Raw genomic sequence first — 21,074 nt, 5'->3', positions numbered from 1 at the left:
CTTGGAGTATCAAATAGGTATTTGTTTCTGGTGTGGTGCTCATGGGTTCTGTTACAACCTGCTTCAATGTCCCCATTTTCTTCTAGATATCTTAAAGCATATTTAATGTGTATAGAGTGTGTAGAGTGTATAGTGTAGAGTGTGTAGAGTGTATAGAGTGTGTAGAGTGTGTAGAGTGTATAGAGTGTATAGAGTGTATAGAGTGTGTAGAGTGTGTAGAGTGTATAGAGTGTACAGAAAGTGTGAAGAGCTCTCCCACAAGTCAAAGATCTCCATAGCCTTACGAGAGACTTGGGGTGAAGGATGAAAAGAGACTTTGGGGTAAAATATAGAGAGACACAACTAAGTGAGTACAACTAGGAGAGTACGCCCCAGCTGGAGCGTCCCCGTCGCCATGACAACAAGGCCACACAGGGACACAATAACAGCAGGCGGGGACCGGCCGCCACACCGCGCCTCACACACCCTCCACCTGCTCCTACACTGTAAGTCACGCCTGGAGCGCTAATTTAAGCGCTACTCCCTCGCTCTTTAGTAAAGTTGCACAGCTATTTTAAACGTCTGTTATAGGAATATATCGTGGGGCCTAAAGTTCTCTTCCTTCCGTTGGGTGGGGTTGGCTGCCCTGTTTGTGGTCGTCCGGTGCACGACAAGCTAACCACCATCTTCACTACACACGACCTTCCCTTGCTAAACACGCACACTAACTTATCTACACACGCACACACACTTCACTACACATGCACACAAACTTCATTACACACACACACAAACGTCACTACACACACACACACAAACGTCACCACACATGCACACAAACATCACCACACACGCACACAAACTTCATTACACACACACACAAACGTCACCACACACACACAAACGTCACCACACACACACAAACGTCACCACACACACACACAAACGTCACTACACACGCACACAAACGTCACCACACATGCACACAAACATCACCACACACGCACACAAACTTCATTACACACACACACAAACGTCACCACACACACACAAACGTCACTACACACGCACACAAACGTCACTACACACGCACACAAACGTCACTACACACGCACACAAACCAGGGTTACTCTACCAATACACATATACCGCGTCTCGACGCTAGCTAGTCCTACGTGAGTCCAATTAATGATATATTTGCTTGGCAGCCAGCGAGAGGTTATACTTCAGGAGAAACATGTCTGGCCTTCCTCTACTGCCTGGCTACAACATCTCCAGCCCTACGGTGCGTAGTGTACTGTTCTTCTGTTCTTTACAACTTCCCCCATTAGAAAACCCTCATGTGAGAGGGTACCCATAGCTACAGTGATAAGTACTGTGATTATTTACAGCACCGATATATTTCCCCTACGTTAACTGGTAGCAATAAACATCTTACATGAATAACACCAAGTTATTTTTGACTGAAGGATTTTTTTAAACAGTTGGACTAGGCTATAGCGGCCATCTTGGTCTTCCATAAGCAGTGTCTGGGATGTTTCTTACGATTATTAACCTTTTTTTTTAATAAGTTCAGTTTGGCGGGATACGTTAATTAGGTTCATCTATTTCCGGAGAGTCCTGGTAGTACAGTCTGGCTCATTCTCAATTCATAGTCTGGAATTACGAGTTCGACTCCCAGAGGGGGGGGGGGGGGGACAGTAGTGGTTGAGCGCGTTCCTGTCGCCTAATGGGACAGGAAATTTCGTGTTCATCTAATATCGTTGTTGTTGTTTTTGTTTTAGATTCAGTTACTCAGAACATAAAGTTCCAAGTAGCACGGGTTATGGTGAGCCCGTAGTGGACTTACCTGGCACAGGAGCGGGGGTTAATTTCGCGTTCACCTAGCAGTAAATAGGTACCCCAGGTGTAAGTGAGGTGGTTGTAGGCTGCATGCTGGGGAGGGTCCCTAGTTCCACCCTAGGGGGGGGGGAGACCTCAATATAAGCCTAATTTACATGTATTTTTAATTAGTTTCCACATATTTATCACCACCATCCTTATCTTTTATTCCTTTCAATATATTATCTTTAAATAACTGTCAGATTACTTAATTTGATTATCATAAAATTACAGTTGTCCTAATTTGCTATTTTACATTGTAATTATTATACCTTGTTGTAATAAATATTTTAAAATATTAAAATTATAATTAGTATTACGATACTGTCGGATCATACTTGTTCTCTAGTGACACCTGTCGCTCCTGTGTGTCTGTCACTGACCCTAAACTGGTTACTGTCTCCTCTCGTCTCTCCTGTGTGTCTCTCACTGACCCTAAACTCGGTACTGTCTCCTCTCCTATCTCCTGTGTCTCTGTCACTGACTCTAAACTCGGTACTGTCTCCTCTGATCATCTGTGAAAACCTCTCTGGCATTACCACCGTGTGTTCCAGGAGAGGCAGCGGCCCATCCGCCAGAGCCTGGGCTGGAAAAAGGGCGTCCCACTGGTGGCGCCGACACCCGGGTCCCTCTTGTCGGCGGAGGACTCGCAGGAGCTGGCCAGGTGCGTATGTGCCGACAGAATAACGCATTTGCATAGATTAAGGTATGTAGATTGTCCTTGCCTTATTGTCTGGCGGTGGACAATGCGGCAGGACGGTGTCTTGCAAGCCCATCGTTCTCCTGTAGAAGTTAACAAAGATACGGAAACTCAGGTGTTTATCAGGGCGCAGGAACGAGCAGTGACTTAGTATCAACTATGCTTATAACTGTACCAATTCGTCGCGTGGTCAAGGCCTGACATAAGTCTGGTGAAAATGGTTGCTAACCGTTGATCATGTCTTCGATTATCGGTGACTTGGTTTTCCATTGTCGGGGGACAGGATAACTGTTAGTTCTGCAGGATCCGACCCACAATAGTCTAATCCCCAGGCACAGGGCCAGTCCCAGACTACTTTGCCTCCAAGGAGTGGCCAACTACTTGAACAAAAAAAAAATTCTTTAAGTTATTTTCCTTTTAGTGTGATTTTTTTTAAACAACTAATTTTTATAAAATTATGACCGTGAAAGGTCAGTACTGCGCCCTTCTGAGGTCAGTACTGCGCCCTTCTGAGGTCAGTACTGCGCCCCTCTGAGGTCAGTACTGCGCCCCTCTGAGGTCAGTACTGCGCCCCTCTGAGGTCAGTACTGCGCCCCTCTGAGGTCAGTACTGCGCCCCTCTGAGGTCAGTACTGCACCCCTCTGAATCTTCCTCTTCCCTCTCCTTCTCCGCCTCTCCTTGCACCACGTTTCGAACCTACATGGTTCATTCTCAAGTGATAAGAAAAAAAAAGTCTCTGCCTCTCCTTCCCTGTCTGGGTCCAACCTTGAGCAGACAGGCAGACGGAACCATTTACACATGTACCAGGGGGAAGGGGTAGCCGGCGTTGCCCGGGTCTGTCTCTGTATGTATGTTTTCTCCCTCTTTCTATCTATCTTTCTATCCATATCTATCTACTATCCCTTGACCTCCTCATCCCCATCCCTTTGGTCTCCCTCTTTATCCTCCCTCTCGTCCCCCTCTTTCCCTTCGCCCCTCAAGAAGCACTCAAACATCTGTATGAGCCTCTAGGATGCATTCATTTTTTTCTGTTTGCTTTTCAGTTTGTTTTTCTTTTCATTAACAACTCCATGGAAACCACATGACACATTTCACATTTGACTATGAGAATATCCTCTCATAGGATGAGGCCATTTGAGGATGGGGTCTTTATAATTTCTCATATTTCTTAAGCCATTTATCTGGGGTCTTCCCTGATCAGCCTATGTCCGTCCCATACCCCAGACCATTTTTCCTCTGAAAATTTGGCGAGGATCTGGCCTCTAACCTTGGGCAGACAAGCAAACACAGACATTCTCCTATATATACAATATATAGATAGACTACATATGCTGGATTCCTCTACTTCTCTAGACATTGTAATATTATTAATTGTATTCTTATAAACGTATTTGTATAATTATCTATATGTTTTCAGACAGGAGCGACGGCTGCAGTTCGGCGGCCGCCGTCGACCAACGACCCCGCCCAGGTTTTTGCCAGAATGGGCGCTGTTGGACAAGAAGGTGAAGAGCGCGGGCTGGTGGTCCAGTCCCTCTCACCACGCCCGCCGGAGGCCTCGTCTCACACCCGAGTAGTGATGAGTTATTGCATCTTCACACACTCTTGCACGCTTACCTCTTCTGTGTGCTGCTGCACCCACCCTCAGTCATCTTCACACACTCTTGCACGCTTACTGCTTCTGTGTGCTGCTGCACCCACTCTCAGTCATCTTCACACACTCTTGCACGCTTACCTCTTCTGTGTGCTGCTGCACCCACCCTCAGTCATCTTCACACACTCTTGCACGCTTACCTCTTCTGTGTGCTGCTGCACCCACACTCAGTCATCTTCACACACTCTTGCACGCTTACCTCTTCTGTGTGCTGCTGCACCCACCCTCAGTCATCTTCACACACTCTTGCACGCTTACCTCTTCTGTGTGCTGCTGCACCCACCCTCAGTCATCTTCACACACTCTTGCACGCTTACCTCTTCTGTGTGCTGCTGCACCCACACTCAGTCATCTTCAAGTAGACCATCGCAATGTGCTTCACTGTAGTACTGTACGCACCTATTTAGTACTATGGCAGTTTTCGGACAATTAGTGCAATGTTGTTATGTGGGTGATGAGCTGGCAGCAACAGCTTAGTGAAACATGTGCTGTATGACAAGATGTTAAGCAACATTGTCCTCACGTCTTCAAACATCTCCTTATTGCTAACACTACAGTTGATGGTTTACTTCAATTCCTACAGCGAGGCAGACCATCAACACCATAATACACACACATTAATTACCACAAAACAAATGCGAACCCCTCAACAAAAAACTGTTCAATACTACTAAAAATGTATACCGTAATTAATGTTTTGGGTTAAGCACGCTATAAACACCTCTACACGACATGACATCAAACCCAGCAACCCCCCCCCCCAGCCCGAAGGATGTCACTGGCCTGAGAGTAACCCGGTAACCCTATCCACTCCCTGGCGGATGACACTGGTCTGAGAGTAACATGAAGGTAACCCAGGCCCTGCACCTGCACATAGCGGGAACCACCAACAAGCAGCCGACTATAACATAAACCAATCGAGACAACCAGCACCCCGTCCAATACTGCCTTACGAAATGCGACAATGGTCAACACCTTGCAATAAACAACGGTGAGTTTAATTCCACCATCAAGTTTCCCTCTCTATATCTTATCAGTTCATACTGGCCTGATTACATAACATTACATACGTTTCTCCATAAACAGCGAAGAACGCCGCATACGGGTATACCTACCACCCTGCACATAACGAAACACCGCCCTCTCTATCTCAAAGGAAATACCTTTAAAGGGAAACAGTGGGTCATATACAACGCCTTTGACAACAGTTTACAATTTACCACCATCGCCCTCCGAAAAAGGGTGAAAGCCCTCGTTGACAACATTCCATGAAGCCTGAGACACCAATCTTCAAACAACCTACGAATGTATTGCAGGTTACCAACCCTGCCTGCAGTACATTCTGGAGGCAGAACCGCTTATAGCTCCACGTCTCTTAATCATCGCGATAAAGAACAGCTTACACTTCAACTTACAACAATCCCGTCAATCAATGATAGACTCGAAATCAGCTTTCCTCTTCGCTAACATCATCCACAGATGTTGATGGTTATGAATGATGACACCCACATTCATATCCTACTTCATTAGGATATGAAAGTGAAATGTGCAGCCCCGGGTCCATAGACTTTACTATGACGTTAAATAATCGTGAAATATTTATATTCTAAACGTATGTTCTGACTAGAGTTACTGGGAGCAGTTACATTGACGGTGGAGCGGCGTGTGCCAGCAGGGAGAGAGGTGACGAAGAGGAAAGAAAGTATGTGATCAGGGAGAGAAGTGACAGAGGGAAGGGCGTGTGTGAGTATGGTGTTACTGGGCAGTTTGGCAGAGAGGGAGAGGTCGTAGGATATCGTGAGTGGTCAGGGATGGGCGATGGCCTGAGATGAGCTTGTGTGGGCAGGGAGGGAGGAGACGAGGGAAGTGCATGTGTGTGGGCAGGGATATATATATAACTAAATTTTCTGAGTAACTTATCACAAGGTCTTGATTAATTTGGATACGTACTTTTCTTTGTGTTGGTCAGGTACTGAGGTTCAAAGGTTACTTCAGGGAGCGTGTGGAGGGCGGAGGAGAGGTGTACCGAGTGCGGCCAGTAGTCATCTCCTACTATCTGGTTGATGATGCTCTCTCTGTCACTGAACCCAGAACACCGGTGAGTCCTCATATGAAGGAGCTATATTGTAATATATCAATAATCAATTTGTTTTTCCCCATCATGTGTGAAACGGTAGGAAGTATAATGGATATAAATAGGCAGGTAACATCAGGTAAAGTGCACTAATTATAGCCAGAGCAACTTTTAACAACTCTCGCTACCTTACGGAGATCAATATCTGGTCGATCAGCGGAGTACTTGTTTCATATATTGATCAAGGGCGGGGAGGATCGATCGTTAGTTAAACACTTGTATTCGTTATTGGTAAATTAACACATGTACAAATAAAATTGTTAAACACCAAAACACAATTCCATACACCAGTTCACAAAACAACCTTACAGGGCAGCATTAGAAACCTTAATCTACTTGCAATTGAAACTAAAGAATGACACAAACTCAGCATGAACAAAGATAACATGTCACAAACATGATCAATACAGTCAACATAACTTCACTCATTCCATACTTCCAAAGTAGAAACAAAACGTGTGAAGTGACACACACAGTCTACTTGCCAGTTAGTCATGTAACTACAACGAAGCAGTACAACGCCGCCACAGCACACCAGACAACGGAACCATGGGTCACACAAGAACACACAAGACATAATGAACATAATGCACACAGGACATAGGACAATTCAATCGGAAACATTGAAATTGAAATCGCAACGTATTTAGTATAGCATGTGTTGCTATTACGTACAACAGATGGCGCTGTTTAAAAAAAAAAATTGTTTTTACCTGTCACAGGTGTTGCATCTATACACTAGGTATATAAAAACATGCGCGTATTCTAATGGAGGGTTGTGTCAAACTTTAAAATCAATCGATGAAGAACTTTCGGAGATTACAGTGTGTGTTGCTCTTACGTCCAACAGATGGTGCTGTTTAAAAAAAAAATACTTTTTTTTTTGTCACAGGTGAGGCATGTATATAGAAGGTATATAAGAAAACGCTCCTATTTGAATGCAACTTTGTGTCAAAATTTCAAAGCAATCTGTAAAGAGGTTTCGAAGATTTCTATCACGTAAAAAACACATGAAAAACAGTTTTTCAAAAACGGAATGTTTTTCCCGTCACAGACGTGACATCTATATAGTATATATATATAAAAAACGTCGGATGCGAATGGAACGTTGTGTGAAAATTTCAAAGCAATCGGTGAAGAACTTTCGGAGATTATCGATTATGAACAAACGAACATTTCCATTTTTATTTATATAGATTAACAACATGTTAAAATTAATGAATGCGTCTTTGGGGTCGACTACTGGATGGAATAGAATTGTCCTGAGAACGGGTTGAATAAGTTCACCTTGTTTCTGGTCTACTGAAAACACAGATGCAAAATGCCCAATAAGGCCACACTTGGCGCAAGTGCGGGGTTGTCCGCTGTACAACACTCCAATACCAAAACCCAACACCGAAATAGAAGATAGAATATCTGTATAGAGAACAACCTAAACTGTTCGGCAACTACCGAAAATGCCTGTGAACCAGCCAAACATAAAAGATTTTGCTAAAAACGGAACACTTTTCCATACCTTCCAAACACATTAACGAGTGTCGCGTCGGTCTTGTCAAGGAGCTGTCTCTAATACAAAACTTATTTTCTGGCTGAAGATCGGCATTTGTATCGTGAAATTACCTCCTGACAGGGAAGGGGGGTAACACTCGCCCTTCACACTGAAAGCCGTGGGATTCCCAAATTTCACCAACAGTGCCACTCTTTATTCGTTGGACATTTTCAATCTTCACATCCAGCAGCTCAAATAGTGCAACATTAGCAATGGCATATTATGGCTTGTAGGAGAAACGTATCCCAATCGTTTCCCACCGCCGAAGCACAGGGGAGGGGGGGGGGATGGCCCCCCATCCTCACACCTGCTACCATACCCCAGAGACTGGCAGGCCCAGTGGCAAACAACCGCTCACTCGAGAATTGTATTGACAGTTTCGGGAGCGACTCCACACAGGTCAGACACCACGGCAGCTCTTGCGTGTCTCCATTCTGTTAATTAATACTTGTATGATGTCTTCCCAGTGAGCATGAATGGGCACACATTCCTACTAATCCAGACCATTAATTACTGCATATATTTATTGTTGTCATTACCGCCAAATGCATCCATTACTTGGTTAAAAATAATGTACAGGTAAGTGGTTTGTTGCAGAACTCCGGGTTGGACCAGGGACGCCTCCTGAGCCGCCAGCGTGTTCCATGCCCCGGTGGCGGCTTCTGGCACTGGACGCATCTCAACCTCAACATGACTCTCTCCCTCTATGGCAGACACTTCATCATTTGTGACTGCGACCCTTTCACTAAGGTGGGACTGGAGCGCTGTAACCTCCGTCATAACAATGTTCTCCCAAAACCCCATTAACAAACTGGATCTTAATTCTGTAGTTTTAACATATACATTTGTCAAGAATTTGTCTTGTATTTATATTTGTGTTGACTTATGGTCTATATTTGTCCTCTTGACTTTTGATTTTGTGAACTAAAAATGTACTGTTTTGAATGGCAATATATAATATATATATATATATATATATATATATATATATATATATATATATATATATGCGGAAAATCCACAGAGAAATGTGAAAGGAAGTGAACGTTTCGGCCTGATTAAAGCCGTTGTCAACACCAAACTCACAAACTAACCTAACACCTGTCCATGGCCAGATTTAAAATTATATATAAAGACAAGCATATATTTGTATCAGTTGGTGACTGCCGGGTTTTATAGCGCTGCCGGTGACGCAATTATTTGGGAATATGTGAACTTCTGGTTATGTTCAAGATCTTGCACTTAGTAATTAAATAGCCAGTGGGAATGTTAATTTATCCATTGTTTTGTGAAATATTTGGCAAGTTAACTTAATGAAGGGAACGTTTACAGTAGGAGAGTCTTTTTCCAATACGCTGCCAGGAGAGGCAGGGAGAATTCAATTGGTCTATGTCGGTCTGAGAGTGAATATCTTTCTAAATACTAATCATAGCCCCTACTATGTTCACAAAGTGTACTCCTTGAGAGGAGCCAGTGTGAGTGTTTGTACCGATTTTCTGGCAAGGCCATAACGGTTCCATAGTGCTTTATTGCTTCTCTAGTACCTGCTTATGTAAGTCTCTGCGCCTGTCACAGGAGGGATAGTGGATAGTGAAGTAACAATCTACAGGCAAGAACATTGTTATAAGTAGGAGTGTTTTGGTTGTTGTTAATGAATAGTAATTTTAAGCAGTTTCTCTTCTCCGTGGGGCTTGGTGAGGATGCCATCATACCTTTAATGATCCTTTGGGTACATCCCTGGGGGCCGGGCCGACCACCCGCCAAGTAAGCTCTAAACTGGTTCATTTGGCAGCCCTGTACCACGATACTGGGTCAAACTAATTGAGATACAGGGGAAAAAAAGACAGAGATAGTGTGAGAAGGAAGGAAGGAAGAAGGGCGGATGCTCGGAGAGGGAACGAACAAACGATAAGCACAAGAAAAGAACACCCCTCGGGGTGAGGCATGAAGAATAGTGTGGAAGAGGCGTGTGTTAAGTGAAAGAGAATAGTGCCAGAGATCAACCCAGCTGCTGGCTGGTATGTTTTCCGCGGGATAAGCACCGCTGAGGGCACCACCACCACGCAACCCCCCCCCCCCCCACTAATCCCTCCATGCATTAAGTCACTCCAGATCGCTGGAGTAACTCGTATAGTTGACTTTCATTTTTGTTCGTGGTTAGGGGGAGTAGGAAGGTGTCAACGTGGTCATACTAGTTCCAAGTGTACATTGTTTGGAGAGGTGGATCCTGTGTAGTGTTGAAGAGGTTGAGTGTTTCTGGGACTGTGTATTGTGGTGTTGAAGAGTGTGATGTGGTGGTCATGGTGTGTTATTAGGCAGTGTGTGTGTGTGTTTGTCGGTCAGGTGTTTTCAGTAGATATTTATGTGTGGTGTTCACTCTGAGGCGGAACCTTTCACTGCTGGCAAATTCTTCCCAGCGGGTGTCGAGAATCCACACCGGAGCTTTGTTATGTACAAACTAAAAACAACATCGCACAGACCATGTACACTGACGGATCACTCGGTACACGGAAACATTTTGTGAAGAGATGAGCCGTGAACACTTCCGTGCCATGGTCATCTCCTCCGTGGCCCCCTTCACTTTATATGTATTGTAAGATTGCATAAATTTTTGCTTAAATGTATATAATTTTTTCACAAGATCTGTTGAAGTTTTTCGTAAGTGGTAGACGCTAATGAGTACCTTGTGTGTGTGTGTAGGAGTACCTGATGAGTGAGGGGACGGAGCTGAACAATCCTCTGCCAATACCGTCAGACCCCTACACTCTCCTCAGACAGTCCCGGGCAGAGTCCCCCTCCAGAGCCTCGGACTTGAGGCCACACTCCGCGCCCCCCGCCCCACCACGCCTCAAAGGACTTGTCCTCAAGTGAGTGCTATCAAATGTGGCTCATCACTGTAACCTGTTTTTGAGGGATAAATTAATTTTTGTTATCATCCTTAAGGACCTGCCCGTAGCGCTATGCGTGTTAGTGGCTTTACAAGAATGTAAAAATATCACTTTAATGTAATCTCACCAACCCATTGTACCTTCTTGTAAATACAATAATATTATTATTATTAAAAGCGTCGTTATTTGTCCAAATAACTATTACGGCTAAAAATTGCTGTACTAGAAAATGGAAATTCATTTTCCAAGTGAAATGGACCCAAAATAGCAAGTTTTGGGTCCTCTGGTAGGTTACGAGAGCAGGAAGTTCTCCTAAGGTTTCAAGTCATGAAAACCGTTAATTTAAAGTGCCCTCTCCTAACCCTCAAAGTCAGAGGACCCAAAACAGAAAGCAGGACAGTACGTCACTTTCGCGAGCTGCTTCCATTTTCTAATACGGCAATTTTAAGGTGGTATTGCTAGTGATTAAGGAAGCTACGTCTCTCCAGGTTTGAGGTGATGGTGGAAGATGGTGAGGGCGGGCAACCTGGCGCCAGCCCGGCGGTGCTCCTGTACCGGCCGGCAGACCTCAGCGTCGAGCTCCGGCAACCATCATATTTTGACTACACCGAGATTAAGAAGTTCAGTCCATTGATACTTAGGGCTACCAAAGTACCTCGCGGGGATACCAGGAAAGGCAAGTTGAAGTTTGACTTTTGTTGAGAATATAACGGCTTGTATAGTATTTCTTAGCCTATAATTACCTTACGTTCTTATGTTACAAACCGAATTTTCATGAAATTTCATATTAAAAAAAACTTTTGAAATGAATAAACATTTCATTACATTATATATGATTTTTTTTAATTTTAGTTAAAATTAACATAGAAATCTGATTAAATTTAACCTAATATGAATAAGTCTATAGTCATATATTCATGTCTTTAATATAATAATATTAATTAGAATAAACCAATTTTGAAAAATATTTGAAAATAACAAAAATCACTGTTTATTAGGCAACTCGGACCTTCCATACTATACAAAGCAGTGCGGTTCTGGCTATTAGGTACATTATATTATATTTTTAGGGTCTATGCATAGGCCAACGTATGGTCACGGGCTGCAAGTGAATGAAGTCAGTCTAGCCAAAGTTAAGAGCAGTTAACAAATTTTCAAAATACAGACTATTCCGACTTTTTTGACCGCACATCGTGAACCCGCCAGGCATTGTTTTAATGTGGTTATCCAGCCCAGCCTAAGAACTAAGGGCTGTCGTGTTCACAACAAGTCTCTTACTGACTTACGTAGATGTTAATAGGTCAGTATTTGGTTTAGGATGTAGGGTAGGTTAGGGTAACCCTGTTCTCTCCATTCAGCTTCGTTTGTTGACATCGGCGAGGAAGGGGAAGTTGGTGATTGGCTGACGCCTCGCCACCTGATCCCACCAACTACTGTGACCATCTTTGGTAGAAGGTGCGTTGATTTATAATAAACTTGCAATTTTTTAAATATTGTTTCAAATTAAATATTCTTTAGTTTAGTACCAAATTAATTGTTACAAGATTGTTCATAAAACCAGCGTTGAATTTAATGAAACGCCATTTTCTGGGAGGAGCCCCGTCGGCTTCCCGGAGCTAACTACCCAAAGATAACGGAAAACAGGGACCTACCTGGGAGGCAGCCGGTCTTCGCTCCTCAACTCAAGGTAGAGACGACTGGCTGCAACCGCCGACCCAATGCAACGCAGGCGAGCCTTACGAGGTCCAGGAACGTTGATAAGGTAGCGAGCGGCCAGGACCCTGTTCGACCTCCAAAAACCCCGTACCCGAACGTCAATCAAGACATTTTGCCAAAGACGGCAGCCAAAGCAGCAACCTTACGAACGTCGTGGGCACGAGGATAGGCCGCAGACTGGCTAGACCTGATAATCCTGTGGACGACCTGGGAGACCCACGCCCGGGAAAGGGAAGGAGGGAAACCAGGTCAACCCAAAGCGTGTCCCCGGCCACCGAAGCCGTGGCGCATAAATATCGGCGGAGATGCAACCGGACATACACATGATATACCCCGGGCCTCACCGACCAAGCATCAACAATTCAAGGACCCCTCCGGAACGCAGCAAACTCATTCTTCACCAGAAAAGGAGGAGACTGCTGCAGACTAACAAACCTACCTCCAGGACCAAAAAAGAGCAGAAACCACTGCGCTGGAGAAAAGCATGAAGCTCCCCGACCCGACCCCCAGAGACCAATACAGTGGTTGAGCCCCACACACAGGTACCATATGTAAGATAGGGATAGATTAGCGCATAGTATAGTGAGAGGAGAGCAGAGTTTGGAACATAATATCCGATTTTAGAGAGTATACCAACCGTTTTTTGAGACTTTCTTGGCTATGTGTTGAATGTCGGTGCTGAAGTAGTCTCTCTTGCCTAAGTATAGGCCAAGGAACTTTCTATTATTTGTAACTTGTATAACTTGTGACCAACTTGTATAACTACTGATTTCCGCCATGTTCCCTTTCCCCCCTTTTTAACTCAATTTTGCTCTGATCTCAATTAGTATTAAGTTTTGGTCTAAGTTTTTTCCCCCACACCTTGCGCGAAACGCTGTGCGTATTAGTGGCTTTAGGCTTTGTATGACTTGCTCTTTCAAGAAATCCAACATTATGTTTTGTAAATCATCTTATATGTATGTACTTTTCCCTGAATAAACATTTGATTTGATTACAAGTAGATAATTTACACATATTTTCCAGAGTTATGGTGACAGGATGTGACAATCTAACTCAAAGATTCCTTTTGGATAACTATGGCATTGATAATATCCCAGCCATGAAGGTCATAGAGACTGCTAAGGTAAGTTCATAGCCATGATTCATATACAAACTTATCTTGCAACACACAGTGAGTACCTACCTATACATAATTTGTTGCATTAAGAACAACACGACATGCAAAATCTTTATATTTTACCATTATTAATTATGTTTAATATAAGCAAATTACATTGTTCGACACACTTAGCGTCACCTGTTTATAACGGTGTGTTTGTGTTGTTTGCAGGAAGCTGAAGGCGGCTCCAGCGGCAAGACGCATTCGGACATCGTGCCTCGCCCCCGGGCGCGCCCGGGACTCTTGAACTCCCAGGATGCAACAGTAAGTTAGTTTAGTTCATTTATTATGCACCCCATACCCTTCTTGTAGGCGGTAGTGGAAAGGGTTACAGAGGCACATAATGGGCTCAGGGACTGAACCCCACAATTCATTTAGCTAAGCAAGTTACAATCTTGATGAGCTAGTTGCAAAAATAAATACACATCGTCAAATCATCAATGGGTTTGAGATCGACCATAAGTACAGTTTCTCATTTAAGTAACTGACATATGTGGAGAGCTAGTTATACTTAAACTTTTGAGAACTTGTGCCTAGCTTCAGACACGAGCATGTTAGTTAAGTCTTAAAGAGTTGAGGGCAATTAAGGATGATAAAGAGTCACTTACAATTAATGTATCAAGTTTGGAGACTTGTACACATTTCAGTGCAAGGAGAAAGGCAAATAGTTCGGTCTGAAGGGTAGAGGCCCAGTTGTTTATACGGACTCCCCACTCAAAATATAAGTCATCGCCCATTGTCAGGACAACTGCACTTCCAGCTGCACCCGTTATCTTGAGATGATTTCGGGGCTTAGCGTCTCCGTGGCCCGGTCCTCGACCAGGCCTCCTTTTTTTATACAAACCGTATAAAAAACGGGAAGCAGCCCGTAGCAGCTGTCTAACTCCCAGGTACCTATTTACTGCTATGTAACAGGGGCATCATGGTGAAAAAAACTGTTTGCCCATTTGTCTCGGCCTCCACCAGGGATCGAACCCAGAACCTCATGGCTACGAATCCGAAGCGCTGTCCACTCAGCTGTCATGCGCCCGTATGGCAGTGTAGGGAACCATCAGTGTATAGGATTAGAGAGAATGCTCTGTGGACAGAGCATCAATATGGCTTAAGGCGTTGAGCTTTGTCTCAAGACGAAGCTTGGGCTGATCTCTAATTTGCTTCTTGGGTGGAAAGGGAGGGATCACCCCATCTGCTCTTTACACTGCTCAAACACTTTTGCGTTTGCCATGTTACTCTTATAAACAAAGCAATAATTAAATGTACATTTCACCGAATACACAATTATATATTCATGGACCATATTATGTGTATTTAATATATATATATATATATATATATATATATATATATATATATATATATATATATATATATATATATATATATATATATATATAATTATATTCTTTGTTTAATATTTCTTGCAGGTTCTGAGGTTCTCTGCTAAACTAGACTCTCCGCTGGAGACGGAGGCTGACCGCTGCTTTATCCTGGTCCACCACGTCATTGACGATACTCTGGAGTTGACTGAACTAGTAAGACAGTCTGCTGTGCACAGTAATAGTGCTTATCACCCACCAAAGTAGCTTTGTATGTTAAAGAATATTTCAATACAGCCTGTAGATAGTTGAGCCTTATCAATGTACAATGTAGACAATGATAAATTACTTTGTAGAGATCACTGTTATACAGCATTTGAATGTTACAAATGTTAAAAGCTGCATAATTTGTATATTTATTAACTTGATAACATTTAAGCAATTTTAAATGTCTCTGCTCACCTAGCAGTAGATAATTAGTGTGGATCGCATCATGGGGTTGGGTCAGCCGTTGGTCAAGGACCACACTAAGCTTAAATACAAGCTTCCTGCTCTCATCAACGGAGAACCACATCAAAATATTAAATATATTAAAGTATTAAACTAAGTGAGGGCTTCATGTTCCACAGGCTAGGCCAGGTGGACTGGGAGGACGAGTGCTCTCCAGAACCTGTGTTCCAAAACCGAAGGTGAGAGGCGACGAGGTGGGAGCCGGACGCTACTCCAAGCCACACGTCTACACTTTGGATGACTTTTACATAGGTAAGACATTTTTATTGATGATAGATATTTTCTTTAATTATTACTGCTTGAAAATAGTAATTAGGGCATTAACACCCACGTTGTATGGATGTGCTACGGGTGCACCTCTGAGCTCCAGCTGGTGCTAGAATAGTCTTGACTTTACTAGAGACCAAGTGCACCTGATGCCCAGACTGGTCCTCACCTGTTTCCATTGGATGTGGCGGCCTCGGGGCATTTTCATCAATGGCGCTCTTTCGACGCCGTCAGGGACATGTGATTTTTGCACCATTTTGACTGGTGAATCTTAATATATTTTTATTTAAATTTCTTTTTCAAGGCTCGGTTTCATGGCGCTCTTCTCATTCGGCGCTCGGGCTGTTCTCAGTTTTATTGTTTTTCGGCTGGGGCTTCGTCTCCAGCTCTCACAGCGTTGATGATAAGCTACGCTTGTGATGTCCCGTCTCCCCAGCACACTGTCATACAGCGCTTTGAAATTACTGACGGTTTTGGCCTCCACCACCACCTCACCTAACTTGTTCCAACCGTCTACCACTCTGTTTACAAAAGTGAATTTTCTTATATTTCTCCTGCAGCTTTTCGTTAGTTTAAATCTATGACCTCTTGTTCTTGAAGTTCCGGGTCTCAGGAATTCTTCCCTATCGATTTTATTGATTCCTGTTACTATTTTGAACGTAGTGATCATATCGCCTCTTTTTCTTCTATCATCTAGTTTTTGCATATTTAATGCCTCTAACCTCTCCTCGTAGCTCTTGTCCTTCAGTTCTGGGAGCCACTTAGTGGCAATGTCGTTGGACCTTTTCCAATTTGTTGATGTGCTTCTTAAGATATGGGCACCACACAACCACTGCATATTCCAGCTTTGGTCTAACAAAAGTCGTGAACAATTTCTTTACTATTTCTCCATCCATGTATTTAAAAGCAATTCTGAAGTTAGAAAGTGTAGCATAGGCTCCTCGCACAATGTTCTTAATGTGGTCCTCAGGTGACGGTTTTCTATCTAGAGCTACCCCTAGATCCCTTTCTTTGTCAGAATTCTTTAAAGATTTCTCACATAATTTATAGGTTGTGTGGGGTCTATGTTCTCCAATTCCACATTCCATAACATGGCATTTATTCACATTAAATTTCATTTCCCAAGTGTTGCTCCATATACTTATTTTGTCCAGGTCTTCTTGAAGGGCATGACAATCATCTAGGTTTCTTATCTTCCCTATTATCTTAGCATCATCAGCAAACATGTTCATATAATTCTGTATTCCCACTGGTAGATTGTTTATGTAGACAATGAACATGACCGATACAAGAATTACTGCCCGAAACGCTGGGCGTACTAGTGGCTTTACAAGATTGTAAATACTATGCTATGTATTCTCACAAACCCAATGTGCCTTCTTGTATATAAATAAATAAAACTGAACCCTGTGGTACTCCACTCGTAACATTCCTCCAATCCGATACCTTGCCTCTGATTACGGCCCTCATTTTTCTGTCGGTTAGGAAATTTTTCATCCATGTTAGAAGCTTACCTGTCACCCCTCCAATATGTTCGTTTCCAAAACAACCTCTTATGGGGAGCTCTGTCGAAAGCCTTTTTTAGGTCCAGACAGATGCAGTCAACCCAACCATCTCTTTCCTATAAAATCACTGTGGCTCGATCATAAAGTAAGTAAGTTCGTTACACAGTATCTTCCAGATCGAAAACCATACTGTCTGTCTGATATATCGTTTTCCTCCAGGTGTTCTACCCATTTAGTTTTAATTATTTTTTCCAATATTTTGACTATTACACTTGTCAATGATACAGGTCTATAATTAAGGGGGGTTCTTCCCTGCTTCCACTTTTGTAGATTGGAACTATGTTAGCCTTTTTCCACATATTAGCTACAACTCCTGTAAACTGGGATGCCTGAAAAATCAGTTGAAGTGGAATGTTGAGCTCAGGTGCACATTCTCTCAGAACCCATGGTGAAACCCCATCTGGACCAACTGCTTTGTTCTTACTGAGCTTCTTGAACATTTTTTTCCACTTCGTCTCTAGACACCTCTATGTGCTCTATGTTGTTCTCTGAAATTCTTATTGTGTCTGGTTCCCTAAAGATTTCATTTTATACAAACACACTTTGGAACTTTTCGTTTAGTGTTTCACACATTTCCTTTTCATTTTCCGTGAATCTATTTCCCATTTTCAACCTCTGAATATTATCCTGCAATTTGTTGTTTATGAACTTATAGAATAGACCTGGTCCTGTTTTACACAACATTTTTACATTGTGTGTGTGGGGGGGGGGGGTTGAGTGGGAGTGGAATGACTAAAATAACACCAGACAGTTGATTTACTTGCTCTCCTGTGTATGGAAGCGGACATGCTGTATAGCTTTATTTTTAATATGTCCAGCTTCCATGAACGTATTCAAAATTTTCTAACTTAAAAATCTCGAGAGCTATTTTAATTTTGTCATTCTTGTAAGTTTTGTGTTATTTCAAACAAAAATTACTCACTTTATAGTAGTGTTGCTTTTTTGAGGCCCCATGATTTGAAATCTTTCATATTATGACTCAAAATTCAGGGACAAAACTTGGTCACACATTGCATCGTAAGAATGTAGCATAAATTTTCAGGACGCTGCATGTATTGTTGTCACTATCACAGAGGAGTAACAATAGAAAAGGTCAAGTTGGGAGCAATTTGACATCATTGCCATTCTATATGCACTCCCCTGCTTGACCCACCTTGTATATCAAATGTAGAGGAAAACATTAAATGTTTAAATTAGAAAGCAAACTGTTCACTGTATGTATAATTGTTTTACACGATTTATCATTCTCAGGAGCCACCCTGGATATTTGGGGTCGACGTTACACAATTACAGGAGCAGATGAGTACGTCCTGAACTATGCTCGTCAACATGAAGATAAAGTCTCGCCTCGGCTCCTCTCATCTTTAATTAACTTTTTTGCACAAGATGAAAAAGCCAAAGAGAAACCTGATAAAAATACAAATTAAAACAATCCGCCTTCAAATATTTTGAAAGAATTTGGACACAGGATTTGCAGACTCTTATGTTTAACTGTTCTAAATTAGAATACAGTAATGATAAATTGTCATTGTGGAATTAGTAAAGGGAATTGTCCTTTTAAACTTATGAATTCTCCATTGCAGCAATCACAGACAACTGCATGTTTAGGTGTAAGTTTTGAATCATTACTAATTGCGTTCAATTCTAGTAACTTTCCTCACAATAGACTAAGCTAATTGGTCACTAACTTAAGCGTTAAAGTTAACTCAAACTTTTCCTTTAAAACTTGCTATATTAGGAACTTTCCACGACCGGCCTTAACCCGACATAATTAAATAGGGTAAAAACGGTATATTAAATGCAGTAAAACTACGGTAAATTCTATATGATAAACTTGCATTCTTTAAGCATGGGCTGCATAGTAAGTGAACTAAACTAAATGTTAAGCACCCTGGCAAACCACTTCGTTCTATTCAACTTCTTTATTTAATCACTTTGTCCGGCTAGAATTTTTAGATTAGATTAAAGGAACACCCTCCCTGGTAACGGCTGAACTAGTTAACCAAATACAAATATTTAGGTAAAATACCTTCATAAAACCCGTCTACTTCCCCCACCAGTAGACTTGTTCAGCTACAGGCATAATGTAATGTTCAACTTTAGTAAATAAAGACTTAAAAAAAACACTACCCCATCTGTGTAGTTACCGGTTACCCGACATTCTACGCTTAAAATAACCCATCTATTCCCCATAATTGTTCGATATAACTTACCTCTCACCCGCTGGTCGAGTACACAGCAGTATATATCCTCCTCCATCACTCACCGCGTGGATACTATTTCACTCTGGCCGCAAATTGCTTCAAATCACCTACGTTGTCCATAAACATATATAGAAGAGCAACTGACTGTAACACCCGTATAGCGATCATCACATAACGTGGGAACATTAGTAGCACTGCTGTCAAAACATAGATGGCGCCAGGACAAACGGTAATTCCTATGGACTCGCCTAGTTATGCGTAGGGAATTGAGCTTCAGCTGTTTGGTCCCGCCCCTCAGCTGTATTCACCTAGTTGTACTCACCTAATTTGTGCTTGCAGGGGTTGAGCTTTGGTTCTTTGGTCCCGACTCTCAACCGTCAATCAACAGGTGTACAGGTTCCTGAGCCTATTGGGCTCTATCACATCTACATTTGAAATTGTGTATGGAGTCAGCCTCCACCACATCACTGCTTAATACATTCCATTTGTTAACTACTCTGACACTGAAAAAATTCTTTCTAATATCTCTGTGGCTCATTTGGGTACTAAGTTCCCCTTGTTCGTGTTCCACCCGTGTTAAAGAGGTGTCTTTGTAACTATCAAAATGCATATATCTTTGCTTTCACTTCAGTTATATTTATGACAAGGGATTTAAAATTTGCCTATATTTCTGCTTCTCTGATGACATTAAAAACTTTCGTTTATTACAGTATCTACATAAAATTAACATTTATCTTCATTAGGTTGTAGTTCTCATCAATAGGGAGAGCGTCGGTAAAAAAAAAAAATTGTTTAAATATAAATATCTTTCCTCTCTCAATAATATGCCCGAAACGCTATGCGTACTAGTGGCTTTAGGTATTGTATGTACTAGCTCTATCTATAAATCCAATATTATGTTTGTAAATCGACTATTTATGTACTTTCCTGAATAAAATGAACTTTACTTTACTAATATCTAATCTCTGTGACTAAAACGTAAGAACGACTTTATCTATGCCTTTTTGATAACATATACAATTATAAGCTTTATTAGTGAATCTCTATTAATTAAACAATATATCAGAGTGTGTAAGGTTCGGTGTTTCATGTGCGAAGAGACATGGGAGATTTTACATCAGTACAGTAAATGTTTTAAGTAGCGAACGCATACTAACGAATAACGATTAGTATAGACCAACACTATTGTTCTATGAAGTCGATTTAACTTCCAGACATGCATTTTTCAATAAGTCTTAAATATTTTCAGGCTAGTTATGTTAGATATTATTAGAAATACGTATTCTACTTGTTAATATAATAAACTAAATTTGCGATCATTTAAGGAGAGAAGTGCGACGACTGGATCACTGTGTACAGAAGGTTGATATGCCAACAAACACTTTCCAGACAACAATATATCTTGGATAAGTCGCTCCACAACATTGACACCTGGACCGTTGACTTCCTATGAGGCCACATATTTACTTATTTCATAATGGAAGTATATTATTTTATAGTAAATATATGTTTTCTCGTGTTCTGCATTAAGCACCAACATTATAGTGAATAA

At 42.1% G+C, this 21,074-nt stretch overlaps 1 protein-coding gene across 2 annotated transcripts; it reads left to right on the top strand.

Annotated features, from left to right (window-relative positions):
* The first annotated feature begins 992 nt into the window (after positions 1-992).
* On the top strand, positions 993-20,985 carry LOC123758891 (EF-hand domain-containing protein 1). Of its 2 annotated transcripts, XM_069334506.1 has the most exons (13): positions 993-1,264; positions 2,415-2,524; positions 3,978-4,065; positions 6,184-6,312; positions 8,495-8,647; positions 10,598-10,764; positions 11,274-11,461; positions 12,144-12,240; positions 13,525-13,624; positions 13,832-13,924; positions 15,085-15,192; positions 15,606-15,738; positions 18,570-20,985. In XM_069334506.1, the coding sequence occupies exons 1-13, from the start codon at positions 1,217-1,219 to the stop codon at positions 18,743-18,745; spliced, it is 1,590 nt and encodes a 529-aa protein (XP_069190607.1). In that variant the 5' UTR covers positions 993-1,216; the 3' UTR covers positions 18,746-20,985. The 2 variants fall into 2 exon arrangements, with proteins under 2 accessions (XP_069190607.1, XP_069190606.1); XM_069334505.1 differs by lacking the exons at positions 993-1,264; positions 2,415-2,524; positions 3,978-4,065; positions 6,184-6,312 and adding an exon at positions 8,001-8,296.
* The last annotated feature ends 89 nt before the right edge of the window (positions 20,986-21,074 follow it).

The sequence above is a fragment of the Procambarus clarkii genome, chromosome 31 (genome assembly GCF_040958095.1).
Source record: "Procambarus clarkii isolate CNS0578487 chromosome 31, FALCON_Pclarkii_2.0, whole genome shotgun sequence".
In the NCBI taxonomy this organism is placed as follows: Eukaryota; Metazoa; Arthropoda; class Malacostraca; order Decapoda; family Cambaridae; genus Procambarus; species Procambarus clarkii.
Note: the sequence above shows the minus strand (reverse complement) of the source record. Positions and strands in the feature narration are given on the sequence as shown.

Excerpts from the sequence above, each read along its gene's own strand:
- LOC123758891 (XM_069334506.1), top strand. The coding sequence starts at position 1,217 with ATGTCTGGCCTTCCTCTACTGCCTGGCTACAACATCTCCAGCCCTACG. Across the intron at positions 6,313-8,494 it reads TCACTGAACCCAGAACACCG|AACTCCGGGTTGGACCAGGG; the intron begins GTGAGTCCTCAT and ends GGTTTGTTGCAG. Across the intron at positions 8,648-10,597 it reads ACTGCGACCCTTTCACTAAG|GAGTACCTGATGAGTGAGGG; the intron begins GTGGGACTGGAG and ends GTGTGTGTGTAG.